The 23,117-nt window shown below is 45.8% G+C and overlaps 1 protein-coding gene across 2 annotated transcripts; it reads right to left on the reverse strand.

The window, feature by feature from the left end:
* Nucleotides 1-621: 621 nt before the first annotated feature.
* On the reverse strand, nucleotides 622-15,388 carry LOC136334325 (paired immunoglobulin-like type 2 receptor alpha). Of its 2 annotated transcripts, XR_010731145.1 has the most exons (6): nucleotides 15,321-15,388; nucleotides 14,597-14,986; nucleotides 6,194-6,397; nucleotides 2,190-2,224; nucleotides 896-927; nucleotides 622-738 (listed from the first exon to the last, which is right to left on the reverse strand). XR_010731145.1 is itself a non-coding variant. In XM_066274381.1 (5 exons), the coding sequence occupies exons 1-4, from the start codon at nucleotides 15,376-15,378 to the stop codon at nucleotides 2,208-2,210; spliced, it is 669 nt and encodes a 222-aa protein (XP_066130478.1). In that variant the 5' UTR covers nucleotides 15,379-15,388; the 3' UTR covers nucleotides 1,015-1,185; nucleotides 2,190-2,207. The 2 variants fall into 2 exon arrangements, 1 of the variants encoding a protein (XP_066130478.1); XM_066274381.1 differs by lacking the exons at nucleotides 622-738; nucleotides 896-927 and adding an exon at nucleotides 1,015-1,185.
* Nucleotides 15,389-23,117: the final 7,729 nt, after the last annotated feature.

Raw genomic sequence — 23,117 nt, forward strand, 5'->3', positions numbered from 1 at the left:
AGAAGCACATTGAGAAGGGCAGGACTGCGTTCAAATCTTGGCTTACCATTTACTAGCTGAGTAGCTTTGGGAAAAGCACTAATCATTCTGGCTCTTTGTTTCATGTCTCAAATGAATACATTCTATGCCATAAGGGTTGTTGATGTCTGAGGTGAAGCATGTAAATGCTGACATGATGCCTGTTGTAAGGGAAGTATGATGGTTAGACTGGAAGACAGACCTTGGTTTTCAAGCTGCCTACCAGTTTTGGGGGACTTGCAATCACTAAACAGAAGTATAGAGGAGGACCTTGGGAGTGAGCTATCTATTATAGTTCATTTTTGGCAAGATGGACAGAAGGTGAAGGTGACATCAGTTTTCCTTGGATACATTTGTGTGTTTGTGTGTGTGTGTGTGTGTGTGTGCGCGCGCGCGTGTACAAGGTATTTTTATTTTTGTAAGGATATGAAGTTGAAGAGGGAACTAGAGCAGATGGCTGTTTCTCTCAGATTCTTGGTAACCTTTAACCCCTGCTGGTTTCTGAAGCATCTGTGTCTGGCCGGAGTTATTATGGGAATTGGTGATCCCTTTGTGCAGCTTACTCTAAGGAGGTCATCTTTCAGTCCCACTCCTTAGGACTTTAGGGGTAGAGTATAGGGTCTCTTCCTGGGGGGTCTCGTGGACAGGATGGCAAGGAGGTGCTGATGGTGGTGAGGTGGAGTTGGGGAGGGCAAGCGAGGCATAGAGGATGCCATCCACCTGGGTGAGAACGGGAGAAGGGGGTTAGAAGTGGAGGGGGAGCTGACCCCATCTGAGAGCAGTGATCCCACACCTGAGCGTCCCGCCGATACCACTGTCCCTCTATTCCTTCCAAGCTTCCCTTTAATTCTTTCAGGCTCTAGTCTGAGCTGCTTACCTTTAGGTCCAGTTTGGGGTCTCTATGTTGTCCTAGGAAAAAAATCAAGACGTGCCAGGGTCAGATGGCATGGCAGCCAGGGTAGAGAATTAGGCAGAGGGCTCAGCAGTGAGGTCATCTGCTAGGTGAGGACCCGGGTCACATGGGAGGGATGGGTGAGGCATGGGAAAGGGGAAAATGCCAAGGGGCACACTGGGAGGAAGTGTGTAGGAAAAGGAGGGGTCAAGGTGGAGAGTGGGGAGTGAGGACTTCTTGTACTTCTCCTTAGTGTCATGGAAGGATCCCCTGTTCTGAAAGAAAAGGGTGGGAAATGTGTTAGAGGCTGGGCAGAAAAGAGATAAAGCCTGCATTGGGCTGGCTCTGTTGTGGGGGCGCTGTGACCTGCTTGGACATACTCAGAAGAGGGAGGCCGTGGTCTGAGGCTCTCAGAGGAGGCTGCCTGCAAGAGCATTGAGAGGCAATCTGTGCTATGCCCAGGAGAGGTCCCTGAGTGCCAACAGAAGGAGCATTGTTCTAGAGAAGCCACTTTGGTAGGAAGGGGGCACGGGAGGAGAAGTCAGACGGGTGAGTTGCTGTCCTCTCTGCTGGCACTGCCTCGGTTAGAACTGGAGAACGAAAATAAGTGAAGCTCATCTCACAGCCTCTGGCTCGGTGCTCAGGCCTGGTCCCCAGAAGGAGACACCATCCTGGAAGGGGACCCAAGGAAGGCAGCTGGCAAAAGTCAGGGGCAGAGAGAAAGGAGGGAGGAGGCTGCAGGAAGAAAAAGTGTGGAAATCTGCAAAAGGGTAGAGGAAAGGAAAGTGGTGCTGAGCCACCAGTGCTCAGGAAAGAAGGAGAGTCCTGGCACAGAGGAGAGGACGCTAGGCTGGGAGCCCTGTGGGGAAGCTGCTTTGAGAAAACACAGATGATTCCTGTGGTCCCTTCAGATGTATCACAACGGGAAAGGGTAGATTGGATGATGGGTTAGAAAGAGGAAAAAATGTGGAAGAGATAGATGTGTTCTGCAAGGAAGATGTTTGAGGTGGAAAGAAAACAGGATGAACAGAAAGAAAAGCTTAGAACTGGGGATGAAAGGAAGAGAAAGAGCATACCAGAGAAAGAGAAAAGGGAGACATTCTGGGAAAGAATCAGAAGGGGTAACTAGATTCACTGTGTGGAACACTAGAAAATGTGCATGGGGAAGTGGAGGATGAGTGCAGCTGCGAAAGGCTCCCTAGTGCTGTTCTGATAAGGACGCTTCTTGTTTCCCAAACCAGCTGCCTCCACCAGTTCCCTTTTGAAGACAAGCGCTCACCTGGCTGGGGCTCTGGCTTTATTTAGTCTGCAGACCTGTGGAGGGACCAACAGTGTGTCAGTGTGTCACCCATGAACAGCACCTGTCCTCCTGCCTTCTCTGTTCCGTTCTACTCTGAGACCATCCTTGGACAAACCAGGGAGCAAAGCAGCTCTGCTGAAACCCATGTGGGAAGGGCCTAGGACTCAGAGCTGGCACCCAGCTGGCACCCAGCTGGCACCCTGAAGCCGCCCATGCCTGTCCTGCTATTGTTTTCGACACCAAATCTGGAGAGGAGCTCTTCTCTGCACCCTGTGCCTCCCTTACCCTGCCCTCTCTCCCTAACTTTCCCTCTGCTCCCTCCCCCTCTCCTTGAACTCCCTGCAACCCCCAAACCTGCTCCTTCCACTGCTGAGCCCTGGCCCACCCTCACTCTCCCCTCCTTCCTCTTGTCACAGGAACCGTTGCTTCCTCCTGCCCTGAAAACCAGCTTCTTGTGCTTTCCTTCTGAGTGGCGGCTCTTTCTCTCTCCCAGCGCATGAACCTCGTGGCTGGAATCCGTGTTTGCACTGCAGTCTGTTCCTCTCCTCCACTGAGGACTCTGCTCTCCCCCCTGCACCAGCCTCCCTCCACATCCTCAAGTCTCTCTCAGCATTTCCCCAGCATTTGGCCCCTGGTTCACAGACATTCTCGCCACTACCCCCACCCTCCTGGGAGGTCTCATCATCCACAGGGACAACCCTCTGAACACCCTGGACTCACCCGTCCCCCCAGCTCCAGCAACCTCCGTTCCACTCAGCAATACCTTAGACTTTATTTTTTAATCCCTGGGAATGAGGACTCTGAAATACTAAATGCTAGTATAATTTTTGTGCTACAACTTTCTTTCCTTCCAGCTCTCTTTGGTCATTACCCCCCCGACACCTGTGCTTTGACCTCCCTGAACTCTTGTTCACTTTCTTTCAGGTTATCTAGGCATCGGCGAGTCCTCCATTCCATTGTGCCCTTTCACCAGCTCCTTGACCTCCTGAGCTGCCTGTCCTGCCACACCGAGCTGCCGAATCTCCAGTCCTGCATGTGTCTATGGCATGGAATGCTTGTTGTTTATTCAATGTCCATTCACCTGTTCTTACTCAGTTACAGAACCTCAATTTTGTTTGGAGGGCAGTGTGCTCCTCTACAGATAGATGTGGGACATAGGACTAAATTCTAGCCAAAAAGATAAGGGGAAGTGTGGGTAGGACTTTCAGAAAGGCTCTTTAAAAGGAAGACAGACAATTGAGGCGTGGGTTTTTGTCCGTTCCTCCTTCTGTTTTCCTACTTGGATTCAGAAATAATGGCCTCAGTCTTAGCAGGCACCTTGGACCAGGAGGCAACCTTTAGTATATAAGCCAGTCTTTAGGACAGTTAGCAGAAAGGTAGGAACCTGAGTGCCTAAGGACAGTGGCCTCTGCTGTCTGCCTCTAGGTCCTTTTATATGAGGGGAAAACAAAAAACTCTGTGTCATTTAAATTATGGTTGCTTTTGGTCTCTGATGCTAACTGCTAAATAGAACTGTTGACAGGTCCTAAAGATTACTAAAAGGCATGGTTGAATACTGCTGGGAAAAACACCATCATGCGCAATGATGCTTCTATCGATGAATGTCTTCTTATATGAGTTGAATCCTTAAATTCTATCTTCCATTTTCTTAGTGACTATAGATCGCATTTTCTCTTCATCTTTAACCCTCATCCTCACTCTCAGGAGATAACTGATACGTTTTTTGCACTGCAGAGTTTTTTCTTTTTAAGATTTTATTTATTGAATTTAAAGAGGGGAGTGGAGCGAGAAGTATCAACTCTTAGTTGCTTCACTTAAGTTGTTTATTGATTTCTTGTCGTATATGTCTTGACTGGGCAAGCCCAGGGTTTCGAACCAGCAACATCAGGATTCCAGGTTTATGCTTAATCCACTGTGCCACCATAGATCAGGCATGCACTGCTGAATTTAAACACAAAGTTGTATGTAGGTAAACATCAATATTTTTATTAATGGCTTTTGGGGTTTGTGTCTTACTTAAGGGACCACCTTTACCTCATGATTATAAAATAGTTTCACATGCTTTCTTCTAGTACTAGGGTTATTTTTTCCTCTTTGAATCTTTGATCTTCATGAAATTTATTTTGGTGCAAATTACAATATGAGGTAGGCAAAAAATGTTATTTTTTCTCAGATGGCTATGCAATTTTTCCTGCACTATGTGTTGAATTGTCCATCTTTCCCCATTGATTAGACATGCTACCTTTTAACCTACATATATTTGCATAATTCCTGCATATATTGATATTTGGGTTTGTTTTCTTACTACTTATATTTGAATTTTTTCTTTTCTTCCATTACTTTTATTTGTTTATTATATGCTAGGATTGCATCATTTTATTGTAGCTTGATAATTATAACTGCTAATGCTATGTTTAATTGTTATGATGACCCCTGGGATAATTACTAATATTATGCTCATTTTACTGATAAGGAAGTTGAGGCAGAGTAACAGTTGCATTGTGCCAGAGTTGACCCGGCCAAAATTGACTGCAGGCAGTCAGATTCTATGCTCTTCACCTTTGTACTTTAAGATCAGAGAGAACCTCCCTGGCCAGATAGTTCAGTTGGTTGGAGCATTGTCCTGAAGTTCAGAGGCCTCTAGTTCAATCCCTGGTCAGGGCACATACAGGAACAGATTGATGTTCCTGTCTCTCTCTCTCTCTTCCTCTCTTGCTAAAATCAATAAATAGACATTTGAAAAAATCAAAGAGGGCAAAAATCTCTCATTGTATATTTTCTTAAAAGTAATTTCAAATCAATTTTGGAGGATGTTGGGGTACAAATAATGAATGCCTCTAGCCAGGTCTTCTCTTTGAGCTCTAAGTGCATACATCCAAATTTCTGATTGACATTTCAGCTCGGATGTCACACAGGTGTCTTAAACATAACATATCCCAAACTAGAAGAATAATTTTCTGCCCTACACATGGCCTTTGACCTCCTATGTCCCCTAATTTGCTTGGTGGTTTCATCATAGCCTGTTCACCCAAGTTGTGAACATGGGACTTTTGGCTCCCTGACCCCTACATCAATCAAGTCATCAAGTCTTACTTGTTCCCTCTTAACCCTTTCAGATCCGGCTCTCTCCTTCTACTCAAACTGCCACTGCATTAAACTGACCCTAGCCTGGCCCATGTCTGGTCCCTCCACTGCAGACTGATGTATATCTTTAGGACGAGGTGAGGTTGCCACTGGGCTGCTTCATGTTGCTTGCCTCTGGGATTCGAGGCTTTTGGGTGTGATTTACAAGGCCCTCTTTTCCCATCTCCAGCCTCCTCCATAGTATTAGTTACAGTACCAGAATGGTTTCCTTCTCTTGGAGAACAGCGACCTCTACACCATCCTTGCCACTTGCTTGGCTAATTCCTTTTTACTCTTTGAGACTTTTCACAGGTTTCACTTCCTCTGGGAAGTCCTCTTCAATTATCCCCTCCTTCATCCTGACTACCATAGCTCTTTGCAAATGAGGCAATAAGCCCTTCAGGCAAATGCCCCAGCCTTCCCCTCCCCCACTGAATTCCTTGAAAACAGGGTCTCTACTTTATTTACTTTTGTATCTTTAATTACAAGCCAGGCCCTGAAAAACAGGGATCCCACCAAGGCTTGCTGAGCTGAGTTAACTTCCTGTTCCATCTGCTCTCTCCTTAATTTTTCAGGGCAGACCCTCCCCTCTCCATGAACAAAAAGGTGAGGACTGATAAGAAATGATTAAGTCAAGAACAAAAACTGGAAAAGATCAGACTTGTGGAGAGGGGTTGGTTTAAAGCTGTGGTCCTCAAACTTGATCACTCCCAGACACCACTTGAGGAGACTGTTAACAGTGCAGATTCCCATGTCCAGACCTACCCCCATCAGGGATCTGGGGTCATCCTGGTGCAGGTGGTTCTGAAAAACACCCAGTTGGGAAGCCTGGGGAGATGGCAGGGTCCTGGACCACTTACCTTTACTTCTCTTCCATCTGAGGTAGAAAATCAGTCCCAAAATTGCTATTTTGAACACAGTGCTGGTCATCGCCACGCTGACCGCAGCTTCCGTACTAAAGGAACAAGACCCCAGGCTCCTTTTGTCCCCTGAGACACTGACGCTGTCTGTGGTGGTGGTGATGGTGATGGTGCTGGTGGCGCGCATGGTGGTTTTCTCTGTGTCTAAGAAGACAGGTGAGATAAGCAAATTCCTTGGAAGACTGGAGCTACCTGGGTGAAACTGTCAATCCTGCTTCCTAGTTTGGGGAGTAATGGGGCTGGAAAGCAGCCCTCTGAAGCTCTCACACTGGGAGGGGAGTAACAAGGTGAGATGCTGAGGGCTGAGAATCCACACCACTCAGTTGAAATCCTGACTCCACTACTGGTCAGTGGTGTGACCTCAGAACCTCATTTCATCCCCTACAAATAGGGATAACTGGATCACAGGATCAGAAAAATGTTATTCTGGCAACAGACACATAACGAAAATTTACCAGTTTCACCATATTTAAGTGTACAGCTCAGTGGCACTAGCACATTCATATTGTTGGGCAGCTCTCATCACCATCCACCTCCGAAACTTTTTCATCTTCCCAAGCGGAAAATTTGTCCCCATTATATAACTCCCCATCACCCTCACCCCAGCCCCAGGAATCCACCATTCTACTTTCTGTCTCTATGAACTTGACTACTGTAGGTATTTCATATAAGTGGAATCTTCCAGTATTTGCCCTTTTACAGGATTTTTTTTTTACAGAGAGACAGAGAGAGAGAGTCAGAGAGAAGGACAGACAGGGACAGACAGACAGGAACGGAGAGATGAGAAGCATCAATCATTAGTTTTTCGTTGCACATTGCAACACCTAGTTGTTCATTGATTGCTTTCTCATATGTGCCTTGACCACGGGCCTTCAGCAGATTGAGTAACCCCTCGCTCGAGCCAGTGACCTTGGGTCCAAGCTGGTGAGCTTTTGCCCAAACCAGATGAGCCTGTGCTCAAGCTGGCCACCTCGGAGTCTCGAACCTGGGTCCTCGGCATCCCAGTCCGACGCTCTATCCACTGTGCCACCACCTAGTCAGGCACAAGATTGTTTTAATAAGTGAGAAAACATTGAAATGTAGAAACACCATATTTCCAACCATAGAATGAGTTTTGCAAGATTACAAATGAGTAAATGAAAAAGTTCTGTAAAGGCCATAAATGTTCACTAATGTCTAGACTCTGGAAAGCCCTCAGGATGCTGCCTTAACAGCCTCTGTAAAAGGCCAAGATAAACCGAGAACATTCTTTTGATTTTTGTAAAATGCTTCGCTGAGCACTTTCTCCCTGGATTGTTCTAATGATAACTGAAAGTCTGTTTGGCTTCTGTAAAACTGCTTTGGCTAGGTGCACACCCCCTCCCCTTGCTTCCTTTTGCCTTTGAAAGCAAACCCCTGAGTTTGTTCCGGGCCCCGAGTTCTTTAGGATGCGAATCCGCTTGTGGTTGCCGGCCTTAGAATAAAGACTCTTTAATCTGACTACTTGATTGTGTGGCAAAAGGTCTGTTTCCTCACTGTCCAGATATAACAACATCTGTAAAGTACCTAGTGTATATTGGAATTTATTTATTTATTTATTTATTTATTTATTTATTTTACAGAGACAGAGAGTCAGAGAGAGGGATAGATAGGGACAGACAGGAACGCAGAGAGATGAGAAGCATCAATCATCAATTTTTTGTAGTGGCATTTTAGTTGTTCATTGATTGCTTTCTTATATGTGCCTTGACTGTGGGGCTACAGCAGACGGAGTAACCCCTTGCTCTAGCCAGCAAACTTAGGTCCAAGCTGGTGAGCTTTTGCTCAAACCAGATGAGCCCGCGCTCAAGCTGGCAACCTCAGGGTCTCGAAACTTGGTCCTCCGCATCCCAGTCCGACACTCTATCCACTGCGCCACCGCCTGGTTAGGCTATATTGGCATTTTTTAAACTTAATTTTTAATTAAGTTTTAGAGAGAGAGAGGAAGGGGAGAGAGAGAAACATCAATTTGTTGTTCTGCTGGAATTACGAGTGAGTGTATGCTCAATTACAGGTTGATATATCTAAAAAGCTCTGTGAAATAGATGATTTTCTGAAATAATTTTAAATAATGAATTTAATACATTTTAAACTATAATGGTAGACAAGAAGAAATTATTGTCTATTAAACACTATTAAAGAACTATCTTTCATTAAGATTTTAAGCCCAGAAGGTTTTATGGATAAATTCTTGTAAAAGTTGAAGGAACAAATAATTCATAGATGGAAGGTTCCAGAATATAAAGATATATAAAAAACTATGCAATTTTAATGCATTTTATAAAATGGTAACATAACCCTGATGCTAATGTCCATTCATAATTTTTTAAAATGAAGATTAAAACACAAAGCTGGGTTTTCATTTGTTTATTTTACTGATCCAAGTGTTGGCACAATGGGAGTATAAATTGGCACATCTGGAAATGCATTGGGAGTATCTATCACAGTGTAAAATACTGCTGTGTGACCTTTGACCCAGGGATTTCAGTGCTAGGAATTTGTCCTGTGGAAATGCTGGCGCAACTATTCAAAGACCTGTGTTTAAGGGTGTTCTTTGCAGCACTGTTGTGATGTGGCAATAACCTAAATGTCTTTAAATAGGAGGCTGATTAAATAAATTATGACACATGGCCACAATGGGATACCATGCAGCATTAAAAAAAAGGTATGGATTATGTGTACTGAAATGGAAAGCTACCTGAAATGCATTAATTTAAGCGGCAAGTTCTAGAGTAGAATTAAATGCAGTTTGATTCTGTTGTGTTCTGTATAGCTATATGTAGACATCTGCCTGTTTTGACTCAACCTCTTGTCACCCTCAGCCTCTTTATCTGCTTCAGCCATACACGTCTCCCCTCACCACCTTTGTCCCACTGTTCCCTCTTGACTGGAACATTCTTCTTAAGACCTCTCCTTATTTCCCACGGATCTGTCCTAGGCTGGATTTTTCTTTTGGCTTCTCTAGACCCACTTTCCAGCTCTTCTATCCATGCTTGAGCTTTTGGAGGCTATTCCTGGTGGACCCCATCCATGGGCTCTCTCACCCTTGGTTCCCATTCAGTGACCAATGGCAGGAGATGAAGGGAAAGCAGAGGGTAGGTCAGGTCATAGCTCTTTGCCATCTCCCTGATAGGTATTGCATTAGTCAGAGTTCTCCAGATGTATAGAGATACAGAAGGAGTTTTATCATGTGGAATTGGCTCACATAATTATGGAGGCTGAGAAGTATCATGATCTGCTGTCTACAAGCTGGAGGACCAGGAAAGCCAGAGGTATAGTTCCAGTTCAAACCTGAAGTCCTGAGTACTAGGAGCTCTGATGTTTGAGGGAGGAGAAGATGGATGTCCCAGCTCAAGCAGAGAGCAAATAAAACCTGCACCTTTTTGTTCTACTCAGGCCCACACGGGAATGGATGATGCCCACTGCTAATTATTTCCAAAAACCCTTAACCTCCAGAGATAATGTCTCACCAGCTATCAGGGTGTCCCTTAGCCCAGTCAAGTTGACACATAAAACTAACACTCATGGGCATGCTGGCTCTCCCCAGAGGCCACAGCTCCTCTCCAGGGCCCAGTACCCACTCCCTCCCCTGTTCCTTAGGCCTGTGGCTGGTTCCAGGTGTCTCACCATCCCTGATTGGTTTTCCTACCCTGTGCCCCACTCAGAATTCTCCTCATTACCCTGTTTGAGTGGCTGCTTCCTGCTGGGACTCTGACTAGTGTCCCAGAGGCCCTCTCTGTTCCATCTGGGAAAAAAGCTCCCCAGTAGCTTCTATCCCATTGATTCTGCTTCATTTTCCTCCTTTTCTCTTCACTACACCTGACACAATTACTTTTTATTTTATTTTGTTTTTATTTTCATATTTTCTTTTTGTTGTTGGGGTGAGAGGTCTTCTTCTCACACTCAGGAGTAAATTCTATCTTTGTAGGCATTTTTTGTTTTGTTTTAACTGCCGATTCCTCAGTGCCCAGATTAGCACCTGAAACATAGCAGGCAATCAATCAATATTTGTTAAATGAATGAGTGAAACAATTTCTCCTTGGAATTTCAAGCCATTCAGCCATTATCCTTCAGCTTCTTGTGTTACTATTGAGACATCTGAAGCCAGCTGATTCCCAGATTTCTGTATTTGTCCTGTTTCTTTCTTGGAAATCTGTTGAATCTTCTTTTTATCCCTGACATTTTGAAATTTTACATTGCAGCGCTCCGAGGTAGTTCTTTTTATCTTTATTCATTTTATTGGGCTCTTTTGTTCTGGAAAAGTTCTAGAGTGATTGCTTCAGTATTTTCTTCCTCACGGCCTATTCTCTTCTCTGTTTCTGGAACTAACATTATTCAGAGGTCGGATCTCTTAGGCCAATCCTCCATCTTTCCTTATAGCTTCTATGTAATATTCCTGTGGCTGCTGTAACAAATTACCACAAACTGGGTGACTTCAAACAACAGAAGTTTATTCTCTGAGAGTTCCTTCTAGAGGCCAAAAGTAAAGAATCAGGGAGGCGGTAGGGCCGAGCTCCCTCGGGAGGCTCTGTTTCCTCCAGCGCCTGGCGGCTGCATCACTCCTGTCCCTGCCTCTGTGTCACACTGCCTGCTCTTCTCTCTGTGCCTCTCTCCTACAGGACATGGGTTTGCTCTTAGGGCAGGCCCAGATGACCCCAGATAACCGCTTCCTCTAAAGTCCTTAATTGAGTCATATCATATCTGTTTTAAGCTAATATTCACAGGTTCTGGGCATTAGGACATGGACATATCTTTTTGAGGGCTATTATTCAACCCACTTGAATATTTGGAAACTACAGTTTCCAAATCTATGACCTTTTGTTCTACCTTCTGGGAGATTCGACAAACTTAATCTTTCAATTCTTTTTCCAAGTTTTCTATCTTTGCTGTTAGATCTCTAGTTTCCAAGGGCTCTTTTACTGTTTGGAAGGCTCCTTCCTAAAGCACCCTTTTCTTGTTACATGCATGCGATCTCTTTCAGAGAATGATAGATGTTTGAAAGTTTTATTCTCCCTCCATTGTTGTGGTTTTATTTAGGTTCTTTTTTTGCAACCATCCCCACCCCGTTTCTTTTGCTCTCTGCATTTCATGGGAGAAGTATTCCTTAAATGTTAGTTTAGTCATACTTTAAGATGGTGTCTCTAGCTGAGGCAATGGTACAGTCCTCAGTGCTGGAGGATTTAGTTCAAGAGAGAGACCCCAATATCCTTGTGCCCTTGGCTCCAGGCTTGCAGAGGACCATGCTCAATAGCAGTCCTATGTGTGGCATGGGAAAGTGCTGGTATGTTAGTGGCTGTAGAATGATCTGTTAGGTTTCTAGATCTTTTGGGGGGATCATCAGATAGGTTTACCAGAGAAGAGTCGACTGATCCTCTGTCCTTGGTAGGTGGGGGGACACCAGCCTGTCTGGGTCCTAGGAGGCATCAAGGGGGTTGGCTATGTAGGGTCTCATCAACTCACCAACTCTCCAGTTTTAAGGACTGAACCCTTGCCCCCAGTTATGTCCAGAATACTTCACTCAGAGTCCCTCTTTATTTTTTCTGGAAAGCAACTCTCCAGTCTTCTGCTGGGGTGGGGGTAGGGGTATGGAGGGTATTCCTTGCTCTTAAACAGATTTTCAACGAATCCTCTAGTTGTCAGACCCCCTTCCACTTCCACTTTCAGGGATACTTGGGGTTGCTATCCCTGAACCCTTAAGGGGATTTGCAGTGCAAATCACCGTGCTTCTGGGTTGCCCCACTGCTGGCTTAGGGTTTAGCTTCTCTGGTCTTCTAAGCCAGTTACATTGGTCCATCTGTTTCTAGTTTCTCAAATTTTGTTTTTGTCTGCTGAGCTCTTATATTTTTTTTGTCATTGTGGATTTTTGTCTTAAAAATTCCAAATCAATTTTGGTAGGCAGTAGATATAAACGTGTATATAACCCACCATCTTGGTCAGAATTTATCCATTACTTTTATAGTGAATATTATTTAAAAATTCAAAAATTATTAATAAATATAAAGAATATAGAGAAAATTAAGAAATTAGAAAAGGAATAAGAAGGATCTAAAGAGAGCCTAAATTTCTCAGAACAGGCTATTTAAAAAGATATGGAGGAAGTGCAGGAAATATAAATCCAAGTCTATCTTGAATAATTCAGGATATGAGCCACTTTCTATTTGCTTTAGTGCTAGCCCAGTGGCCAAGCTGGACGAGTGGTTTACTCAGGGTGGACAGAGTGAGGCACGGAGAGTGTCCTTCCCAGATGGAAGGAGTGATTCATCACTGACATAGTTTAGAGTTGGCAGCACAAGTGATTATAAAAATCAAACTGACTGACAACACATCCCTTCATTGCCTGTGCCTGGGAGAGTGTCCCTCCCCTCACTGGCTTGGAGACAGATAAACCCAGGTTTAAGATCTCAGGCCCAACAGATATATGAAAAGATGCTCAGCTTCATTAGTTATTAGAGAAATGCAAATCAAAACTACAATGAGATACCACCTCACCCCTGTTAGATTAGCTATTATCAACAAGATGGGTAATAGCAAATGTTGGAGAGGCTGCGGAGAAAAGGGAACTCTCATCCACTGTTGGTGGGACTGTAAAGTAGTACAACCATTATGGAGGAAAGTATGGTGGTTCCTCAAAAACTGCAAATAGAACTACCTTATGACCCAGCAATCCCTCTACTGGGTATATACCCCAAAACCTCAGAAACATTGATACATAAAGACACATGTAGCCCCATGTTCATTGCAGCACTGTTCACAGTGGCCAAGACATGGAAACAACCAAAAAGCCCTTCAATAGAAGACTGGATAAAGAAGATGTGGCACATATACACTATGGAATACTACTCAGCCATAAGAAATGATGACATCAGATCATTTACAGCAAAATGGTGGGATCTTGATAACATTATACGGAGTGAAATAAGTAAATCAGAAAAAAACAAGAACTACATGATTCCATACATTGGTGGAACATAAAAACGAGACTAAGAGACATGGACAAGAGTGTGGTGGTTACCAGGGGTGGGGGGAGGGAGGACATGGGAGGGAGGGAGGGAGAGAGTTAGGGGGAGGGGGAGGGGCACAGAGAACTAGATAGAGGGTGGCAGAGGACAATCTGACTTTGGGCGAGGGGTATGCAACATAATTTAATGACAAAATAACCTAGACATGTTTTCTTTGAATATATGTACCCTGATTTATTAATGTCATCCCATTACCATTAATAAAAATTTATTTTTTTTAAAAAAAAGATCTCAGGCCCCACTGAGTAATACAGGAAGGACTATTAATACAATACACTCATATTAAGTTAAAAATAAGTTAGTTCTACAAGCTGTTCAAGTTAATAGGCAAGGCTAGAGGATAATGGTTAAGAGAGGAAACTCTAGGGTGAAATTGGGTTCAAATTCTGCCTGTGCCACCAGTGGGACTTTGGACTGATGTTTAGGCTCTGCAAGCCTCAGTTTCCCCATTTGTAACATAACGATGATAGCACTATCTACCGTTACTGTGGGGTTAAAGGTAAAAGGGCGATGAAAACCAGGGTTTCAGCCAGATACAGTGCACAGACCCTCCCTATTGCTGCTGCAGAGGGACCTCTAACAGCCAGGACAGAGGACAAGGATCATGGTGGAGAAGGGGGACAACACAAGGGCTCTAATATGGTGGAGGTGGGGCTAGAGCCATGAGAGAGGTAAGGAGGGTAAAGACCACGGTGATAGAAAGAGGGAGGTGGGGAAGGAGAGGAAAGAGATGGGGTTGAGAGGGAGCACTAAGGGCCATGTTCTGGGGAGCAGAGTGGGGAAGGGAAGCAGGACGACTGGGAACATAGGTGATGGGGTGTTACTAGGGGCCGGGCGATGGGGATTCCTCAGGCAGCTGTTGGTGCCTCCTGTGTCTGCAGGCTGAGCTCATGGCTGTGGGGAGACTCAGACATGGACTAGCTGGGGCCCCACACAGACACACGACAAAGGGAAGACAGGCCACATCCTGAAAAAGTCAAGTCCACCTGGAGGACATGGGGCAGGGGCAGGGCACAGGGCTGGAGCCCCAGCTTGGGGAAAAAAGGGAGGGTAACCAGGGAGTCTGGAAGGTGCTGAAGCCTCGGGATTGGGTTGGGGCTGGATCTGGGGGGTCAGTGAGAAGGTGAGGGGGGTGGGCAAGGAAAGCAGCCCGAGTTTGGGGGAGATTACAATGCTAAAGGTAAAGTCAGAGGCCTGAGAAGGAGTCTGAGTCACGGAGAGGAGTTTGAGAGAAAGGTCAGGAAGAGAGGCGCCTGGACCAGTCCTGAGGGACGAGGGCACCAGTGGCCGGGGCAGCGGGACTCACCTCTGGTGATGGTGAGACTGGTCCCCAGGATGGACTGCCACAGCTGCCGGCCTTCTTTCTGTGTGGTCAACTGGACTCGGCAGAAGTACGTACTGCTGTCCTCCTTCCGCAGGTTAGAGATCAGGAGGGAGCCGTTCCTCGCGCCCTTTGTCCAGTTCAGGACAAGGCGGTTCTTAAAATCCTCATGGGTGAAAGGCGGGGTTGTGTTGTAGATGAACTCCCCGTGGAAATGTCCCCACCTCCAGGATATACTCTCTCTGGGATCCTTGGCTGGATTTCCGGAGTAACAGAAGGAGAAGGGGATGTGGATGGAGCCACCCTCAGGGGCTGAGAGGTGCTCTGGTTGGATGACTTCATAAATATTGTTTGATTTGCATTTTGCTGAGCCACCTGGAGGACGGAGGGAGAGGGAGAGACTTTAAAGCCACCTGGAGAGACAAACAGGATAACCCCAGGCCTTCTGGTACCCTCAGTCATGGGCAGAAGTGTGAGAGATGGTAGGACTGGCCCTCTGGCTGGAGTCTGCCTCCCCAGGCTTGGGGTAGGGAGGGGGATGAGGGGTGCGGAGACCCAGCACTGTAGGAGCAGCCCAGCCCATTGCTTGTTGCAGGTGGGAAGCCTGGCTGGCTACCCCAGCAGACCCCTTCTCCAGACGCCTGGCCACAGCGCCTCCCTGGGGGCACCCCTGTAGCCCTGAGCAGAGCCAGGTGGTCCAGCCACTCACCATCCTGCAGAGATGTTGGCAGCAGCAGCAGCAGGGGCAGCAGCAGGGGCAGACCCATCGCCTTGCTCTCCTGCCTCTAGGCCAGAGGGGCTCTGTGGAAGGGCAGCCTCGGGTTAATCTGACCACTGACCATCGAGAGAGGCAGGATCAGGTTCCTTCAGGGGACTGAGGGAGGGCGGGGGCCTTCCCCAAACACGCCTGCCCCAGAGTGATCAGCACTTCCTTTTTCAATCTGGCTTCTTCTTTTCCTCTATTGCAAAAGGGCCTCCCCCGTGGTCAGTGCAGAGAGAGCCATGATATACGTCCCCCATCCCATCCTCATGCTGATAAGTGTGGTCCTGACCTTGGCTGCCCGGGGCCCCTCCTCTCCCACCTCAACTCCTTATCTTTGCGAGAGATTGCCTCATCTCCTTAGGAGTCTGTTCCCACCTCTGTCTCTCTCACTGTCTCACCTTTTCTCTGCACCTCTCACCCCCCCCCCCCCCCCCCCCCCTGCTATTTCTCTCATCCTAGGCGAAGGGGCAGCAGGACCAGCTCAGGCTCTTTCAGGAGAGGAAAGGCAGCCATGAATCTCTGCCCAGCTACAGCCCCTTAGAGAGTGAAGTAGAGGCATTGATGGTGAAACGCCCTCGGCCCCTAACCCAGAAGCAGAGATGCCCAGCTTGCTCTTGGACCCTCATCCTCCCCGTAGTCCCCAGGCAGAACCAAGGCCCACCACGCCCTGTTCTGTTACTTCTGGGCAATCTCACACCTGCCCTGAGGAGAAGAGGTGAGGGTGAGCTCACACTCCCACCTCCTCAGAAAGGAGTCTTCTGGAGGCCACACCTCAACCCACAGAATGCTGGATCTCCAGGGCCCTCTGTCCTCATCACTCTACAGAAAGTGCCCCAAGTCCATGATGCTCAAGTGGCAGGCCTAGGACTCGAACTGCAGTCTGGCTGAGTCCACAGAGCCTGCTGCTCCCTTTGGATGCTTTCACCTCGTTGCACCACGGACTCTCTGGGCCTCAGCATCAGAGTGCAGAGTTCTGGGGTGAGCCCCAGGAGGCTGTATGTTTATAACTCCTCTTAGGTAATTCCAACCACAGCTATTCTCACCGGAGAAGACCTGAGTCCCTGGGGCCTCTCCCGCCTTGGTTCTTGTCACACTTGTGAGAATGGATTCAGGCAACAGACTGCAGCAGTTCAAGCAAAGCAAGCAGTTCATTAAGCAAAGCTATACACTTGGCACAAGGCACAAGCAGGAAAACTCAGCTAGTCTGAGTGCCCCTACTTGTTAGGGTCTCAGAGGTTATATAGTTTTTAGCTGTAAATTCCAAGGCTCCCCTTTTCTGATATTGGGACTAATATATAAGGTTTCAAGGCTCAGCTTCCCTGGTACTGGGACTAACAGTGTTTCAAGGCCATGTGAACATATGGTGAGTTTGTTTTGGTAGATTTTAAAACTGCTGACTCTCGCCTTCAGTGGGTGAGTAACCCCACCTCACTTTTCTTGTCCTGATAACTGTCTATCTCACCTAACAGTGAGGCTGCAGTTAGCTCACTGGAATGTCAGAGAAAAGGGGGCCTTAGAGACACTGTAGTGTGCCTTCCGGGAATTCGAGTTCAGCCGGAAGGAGGAAACTCACCAAGTAGAGGGAGACCAACATACCACCACGTTAGAGTGAAACAGGCAGGGATGACACTTCCCACTTACTGTGTGCTGGGAGCTTTGCAAGTGTATTAACCGTAGTTTATTTGCTGTAATCTTAATGCTCTGACATCTTCGGCTTCAATGGCCAGGAAAAGACTGCCCTTTCTACAGCTACCCAATTCTTAGAGGCAGCTAGCAGTCAACTTGCCCAAGAGCATGCCTTTCATATGCAAACCAACCAGAGTCCACACTCACACCCACCTCCTCTATCTGGTTCTTGTGCTCCAGGGGGCACTATTCCCCTGCCTTTAATCCACAGAGCCCATTAGCCAATCCTAAACCTTCCCACTCGGCCTTGCCTAGTTTCTTCATAGAAACTAAAACAAAGGCTGCTGCCCGCATATCCCCCTGGTTTCCTCTGCCTCCTGCCCGCCCCTGGTGCTCCCAGCCATGGCCCTGCAGGGATTTTCATGCCTCTTGATTATAGGGATCCACATTTTAGGGATTTGTGAGTATAAACTTCTTCCTTCATGACTGTGTTTTCTGTGTTTGCATGTCTTTTCATACTTGATTAAAACTAATCCAGGGTATATTTATAATAGCACTTAACTCTCCCAACAACCTCAGGAGGCAGGCATGGTCTGTTATGGTTCTCATTTTACACAAGAGGCAACAGATCCTCAGTGAGATTTTGAGGCTCAGCTGAAGTCACATTGCCAGCACCTGTCACACAGTAGTAAATGCTGTGGTGTGGGGGCTGAGCCCAGGGTACTGTTCCCCACCACTTCCCTATCAGTGACAAGAGTCACCGGTCCTCTAGGTCACAAAACAACCAAGTTCCTTTTTCTGTGTTGTCTTCCTGCTACACAAGGAGATGCTTGAGGACTGACTGGGGCACTGGCTCATGGAGCTCTGGGTGCCTGTCAGCTGGCACAGTGTGTGGGCAGCAGTGCTGACCAGTGTGTATGGAGGAATGGACGGGACCTTAAAGGGTGGGTGTCAGGTGACAAAGATCCATGTAGCTTTCCGGGCAGGGGGCAGTGTTTTCTGTTCCCTCATTCTGTCCTCACTCAGACCTTCTAAGGGAGGTACTGTTATTATCTCCACTTTATAGCTGAGAAAACAGGCTCAGGGTGGGGAAGTCATTTGCCCCAGCGGTCTGACTCCAGAGCTGCCATCTGTAGTTTCTACCTCTGTCATATTCACAAGTTTCATTTGTCACGTGACTGAGACTTTCTCACGCGTTGGCCTCCTTCTCACGCCACCAGGCTGCATTTCAGCTCTTGTTCAATCTGACAAATGCAGATTTTGAGCTTCTAGGAAGTGAGAACAGAGGGCTGAGAACCAGGAAGCAAAGGTTGACTCCTGACCTTGCTGAGCTCCCAGATTGGAAGAAGAGAAGAATACTCACAGAGAAGGGAAGAGCAGATCATTGTCTCCCTGCCCCTCAGAGCAGTGCTGTGCTGGTCAATATTCACGGCTTTCCATTTGAAAAGCACTTACTTGTAGCATTTGCCAATTTCCATGTTGTAAAAACTCCCACAATACTGATTTAACTACTGTATGGACTGAGGTGTTTGGGTCTCCCCTCCTCCCAATTTACTTGTGGAAGCCTTAACTTCCCATTGTGATTATATTTGGAGATGGAGCCCCTAAAGAAATAATTAAGGTTAAATGAATTACGTGGGGGCCTAACCCAATAGGGTATGTCCTTATGTGAAGTGACACCAGGGAGCTTATTCTCTCTTTCTCCACTGTGTGCACTGAGGAAAGGACATGTGCACATATGGCAGGATGCTGGAACCCTACAAGCCAAGGGTAGAGGCATCAAAATGAAACCCTACCCTGCTAGCACCGTGATCTTGGACTTCCCATCATCTAGTACTGTGAGAAAGAAAATTCTGTTCTTTAAGGCAGTGGTTTTCACAACATTAGGGTGGTTAACTCTCTCATGGACCTCCACCAGTCTGTGGACTGGCAGTTGAAAACCACTGGGTAAGGTACGCCATCTGTGATATTTTGTTATGGCAGCCCAGGCTGACTGATACAACGGCCAGTGTAAAGTTACTGAATGTGAGTCCAGAAGAAATACGTAGCACACCAATATATAGTATTCCTACTGTGCAGATACAACAGCTTAAATAACTTCAAGTGCATAGGTGATAATAAAATATGATAAAATAACTAGGAAGTGATGAGGATCCTTAATTTTTATATAATTTATTTCATTGTAAGTTTATATTATTTAATTTTCCTCGATTAAAAATTTTTTTGTGATGAAATACACATAACATAAAATTTACTATTTTAATAATTTTTAAATGTATACTTCACTGGTATTAGTACATTCACATTGTTGTATACATATTTCATTTTTAATAATGGCCATGTTTAACAACTGGCTTATAGCATCTTCCAAAATTTAACACCCCTATCCTGGGGTCCCCCAGTGATCATTGGTGCCTGACAAATTTAGAAAATGGCCATGAAATGATTTTGTTTATGTACATTTCAAAGAATTCAGATTTAAGATAAATTATGATTAACACATAAATTCTTATATATTTTTTCCTCTCTCTCTCTCTTTGTAAAAGTTTTAAATAACTCTCATTCTGAAAGGCTAAGCATTTCTAACAAGGCCTGAATTGGCAAATATCTAGCCAAGGTTCTGAACAGAGTTTACAGTTCATCTCAACCTACAGGACTTCATGTCACTGCACGTCACTGGCCCATGGTATTTATTTGTCTTTGGTTTAAAGCAACGAAAATGTATTCTCTCACAGTTCTGGTGGCCAGAAGTCCAAAATCAGGGTCAACAGGGTTGTGCTTTCTCTGAAGACTCTAGGGTAGAGTCCTTAGCTCCTGGTGGCCTCAGCATTCTCAGGTTTCTTGGCATCTCCACCCTCCATGTGTGTTACAATTAGGCATTACCATGGTCCCAGTTCACAAAAGTGGATCAATGGCTCTGGAGTGATTCACTGAGGGTAGACAAAAATTGTGATGGAAACAGCACTGAACTGCAGATTCCACAAGGCTGTAATGGCGAGTGAGATCCCGGAGGGAATGGAAAGTTTATATTTGCTGAGACAAGTGAGCAAGGGTGATGACTCCACACAAGGGACCAAAGGAGGAAGGCTTCTTGGAAGTCCAGGGCTGGGATCTGGAAACTGGGAGTCAGTACACTTGCAGTCCTTGTCCTCAGCACACAATCTGTCACCGGCCTTTATTAACCTGTGATGTCTTTGGGTAATTATTTGGTACAAGCAAAAAGCAGTGTCCCTCAGTGCAAACTGGTGAATTTTGTTTCTAAGGGCAAAGGAGACGATACCAAAATCAGCAAGACATTAACAGTTGTGCTTCCTGCAGCAAAAGAGGGCAGGTTCTCCTGTTGTACCACGAATGACATTGCTGGCCAAGATGGCTGGATATGACCTCTTTCTCCTTACACCACCCTGCACACCTGTGCCCTGCTCTTCTCAGGGGCTGAGAGAGTGAGGTCTGGTTGTGCTCCGACAATGGGAGCAGCAATGGGATCCTGAATAGAGACAGGGAAGACGGAGAGTGAGGTGGGGTGGGGGGCATCTCCTGGCCCCCTGCCTGGGTTGCCCAGCAGGATTGTGGCCCATTCACTGCAGGCTGGCCACCTTCCTTGTGGACAATGGGCTTGTCCCTACAAGTTATGTGAACTGGGCCAGAACACAGCCAGAGGCCCACACACCTTATGTCAAAAATATTTAAACATTGTTCATCAAGCTCATTATATACTAAATAAAAAATTCTCTGGCTCTCTTCCCTGAGGGATATACCTTCATAATGCAAAATTGAGAAACACATGGTTTTTATACCAATCAAAGTTAGCTACACAAAGACAACTGTATTTAACTATTACTGCATGAGATGGAATGTTCTGTTAATGGCATTGTGATATTTGGAGGACTCTTAATGATATATGGAATTCTTAAATTACTATGTATTTATTATATAAAATTTATCTTTTTACCTTTTCTCAGAAAATCACTAAATATGTTGTTATAATAAAAAATTTCATATAACTTGTTTTCTATTGACAGTAATGCCAAATTAGACAAACTTTCCTCATTCGTTGTAGTTTTAAGGTCGTTTTGTTTTATTAATATCCATTTGGTGAAACTTCTTTCTGTTAAGAGAGTACTGGAATTGTGAATAGAATTTGTGTGTGTGTGTGTGTGTGTGTGTGTGTGTGTGACAGAGACAAAGAGAGGGACAGATAGCAACAGACAAGAAGGTAGAGAGATGAGATGCATCAATTCTTTGTTGGGGCTCCTTAGTCTCCTGGTTTAAAATATGAAATATGCATCACTTTTCTCTATCATTCTATGGCTCAATAACCTGATTTTGTGTTCCTTAATCTCTAATATTTCCGGTGACCCCCTGGTTACCAAGTCTGAAGACCTATTCTCAGTCCTCCGCCTCCTTGGCTCCTTGTAGAATTTTGTCTCATTGATTTTCCTTTGGAATTCCTCTCCCTTTTTAGCAGTGTGCTGTCACTCTCTACAGCTTTCTTTCAGGCTGGGCACTCCAAGTCACATTCATTCACCACCTGTGGATGAAGCCTTGCCAGGGTGGAGACTCAAGGTTGTCAAGTTTATGTTCTTGCACAATGGTGGGAAGCCCAAGGGGGCAGAGGCTCCTGAAATACAGTCTGTCTGCTTGGTCTCGTGCCCTGACAGAGAGCTAGACACACCCACAGGAAAAGGCCCTTCCTTTCTTTGTGCTAAGTTCCTGCCTGCTTGCCCCACTGTGTTCTCCATGGCTATGTGGGCACAGAGAGGCACCTTTCTCTAGTAGTGGATTTAAATAATTTAATGACCAGTTCTCAGCCCTAATGACCGTTTTAAGTATTAAAAAATGATATACTGAAAGGTAGTTTATTATTTCATGCATTTAATACTTAAATAAGAACAACAAAAGAGGTACGCAAAACTAGGTTATAAGAGGTTTTTTGTTTTTTATTTTGTGCCTTGACCGCGGGCCTTCAGCAGATGGAGTAACCCCTTGCTCCAGCCAGCGACCTTGGGTCCAAGCTGGTGAGCTTTTTGCTCAAACCAGATGAGCCCACGCTCAAGCTGGCGACCTAGGGGTCTCAAACCTGGGTCCTCTGCATCTCAGTCCGATGCTGTATCTACTGCGCCACCACCTGGTCAGGCTTAGATTATAAAAGTTTTAAAATATTAATGAAAATTATTAATACCTGACAAAAAACAATAAAACTGTTAAGTAACATTTTTCCATATTACTTATTTTTTAAATTTTTTAAATTATTATTGATTTTAATTTATTGTGTTTACATAGATTCTAGTGTTGCCCTGATGCATCCCCCCTCCCCCATATTCTCCTCAACATCTTCCTTGCCCCTTTCCCCATAGCTCCCTCCCCTCTTCACTTCAGGTTTATCCCATCCTATCATCCCCTTTCCCTCTGTCCTCTTTTCCTCTGGTTCCATATTACTTCTTGATTGGCATCCTCACTTGCAATTTTTTTCATCTATGGACAGTATAAACATTACTACGGATGCTTAGAATACGCTTATGCTTAGATGAACATTAAAAAAGAGTAAGCAGCCTTGGCTGGTTTGCTCAGTGGTAGAGCACTGGCCCAGCGTGTGGATGTCCCAGGTTTGATCCCCAGTCAGGCACACAGGAGAGAAACCATCTGCTTCTCCGCCCCTTCCACTCCCCCTTTTCTCTCTCTCTTTCTGCCCTTCCTGTGGCCATGGTTCAATTGGTTCAAGCACAGCAGCCCCAGGCGCTGAGGATGGCTCCGTGGAGCTCTGCCTCAGTTGCTAAAAATAGCTTGGTTGCTAGCATGGCCCCAGACAGGGTTTGCCGGGTAGATCCCGGTTGGGGTACATGTAAGAGTCTCTCTATGTCCCCTCCTCTCACTTGGAAAAGAAGGAAAAAAAAGGATAAGGAATGTAACTTTGTGATTTCCACATTGGACAGCTGCCCAGGTGCCCACTTTAGAGAGAACCCTGATTTCAAGTGCCATCTTAACAACTGGCTCACTGAACTCAACAAAAATTTAGGTATTGGTTCTGCCAAACTGGTGCAAACCAGCTGAATCCCACCACTACCTTTCTCTGTTCCATAGAAAGGTGCTAGATCAGCTAGCAGAGTCTCTGGTTTT

The sequence above is a fragment of the Saccopteryx bilineata genome, chromosome 4, assembly GCF_036850765.1.
Source record: "Saccopteryx bilineata isolate mSacBil1 chromosome 4, mSacBil1_pri_phased_curated, whole genome shotgun sequence".
NCBI lineage: Eukaryota > Metazoa > Chordata > Mammalia > Chiroptera > Emballonuridae > Saccopteryx > Saccopteryx bilineata.

What these genes read in the sequence shown, in the direction of transcription:
- LOC136334325 (XM_066274381.1), bottom strand. Translation starts at nt 15,378, where the DNA reads ATGGGTCTGCCCCTGCTGCTGCCCCTGCTGCTGCTGCTGCCAACATCT. An exon ending in GCCAACATCTCTGCAGGATG is followed by an intron (nt 14,987 to 15,320) that starts GTGAGTGGCTGG and finishes TCCGTCCTCCAG; the next exon opens with GTGGCTCAGCAAAATGCAAA. An exon ending in CAGTCTCACCATCACCAGAG is followed by an intron (nt 6,398 to 14,596) that starts GTGAGTCCCGCT and finishes CTGTCTTCTTAG; the next exon opens with ACACAGAGAAAACCACCATG.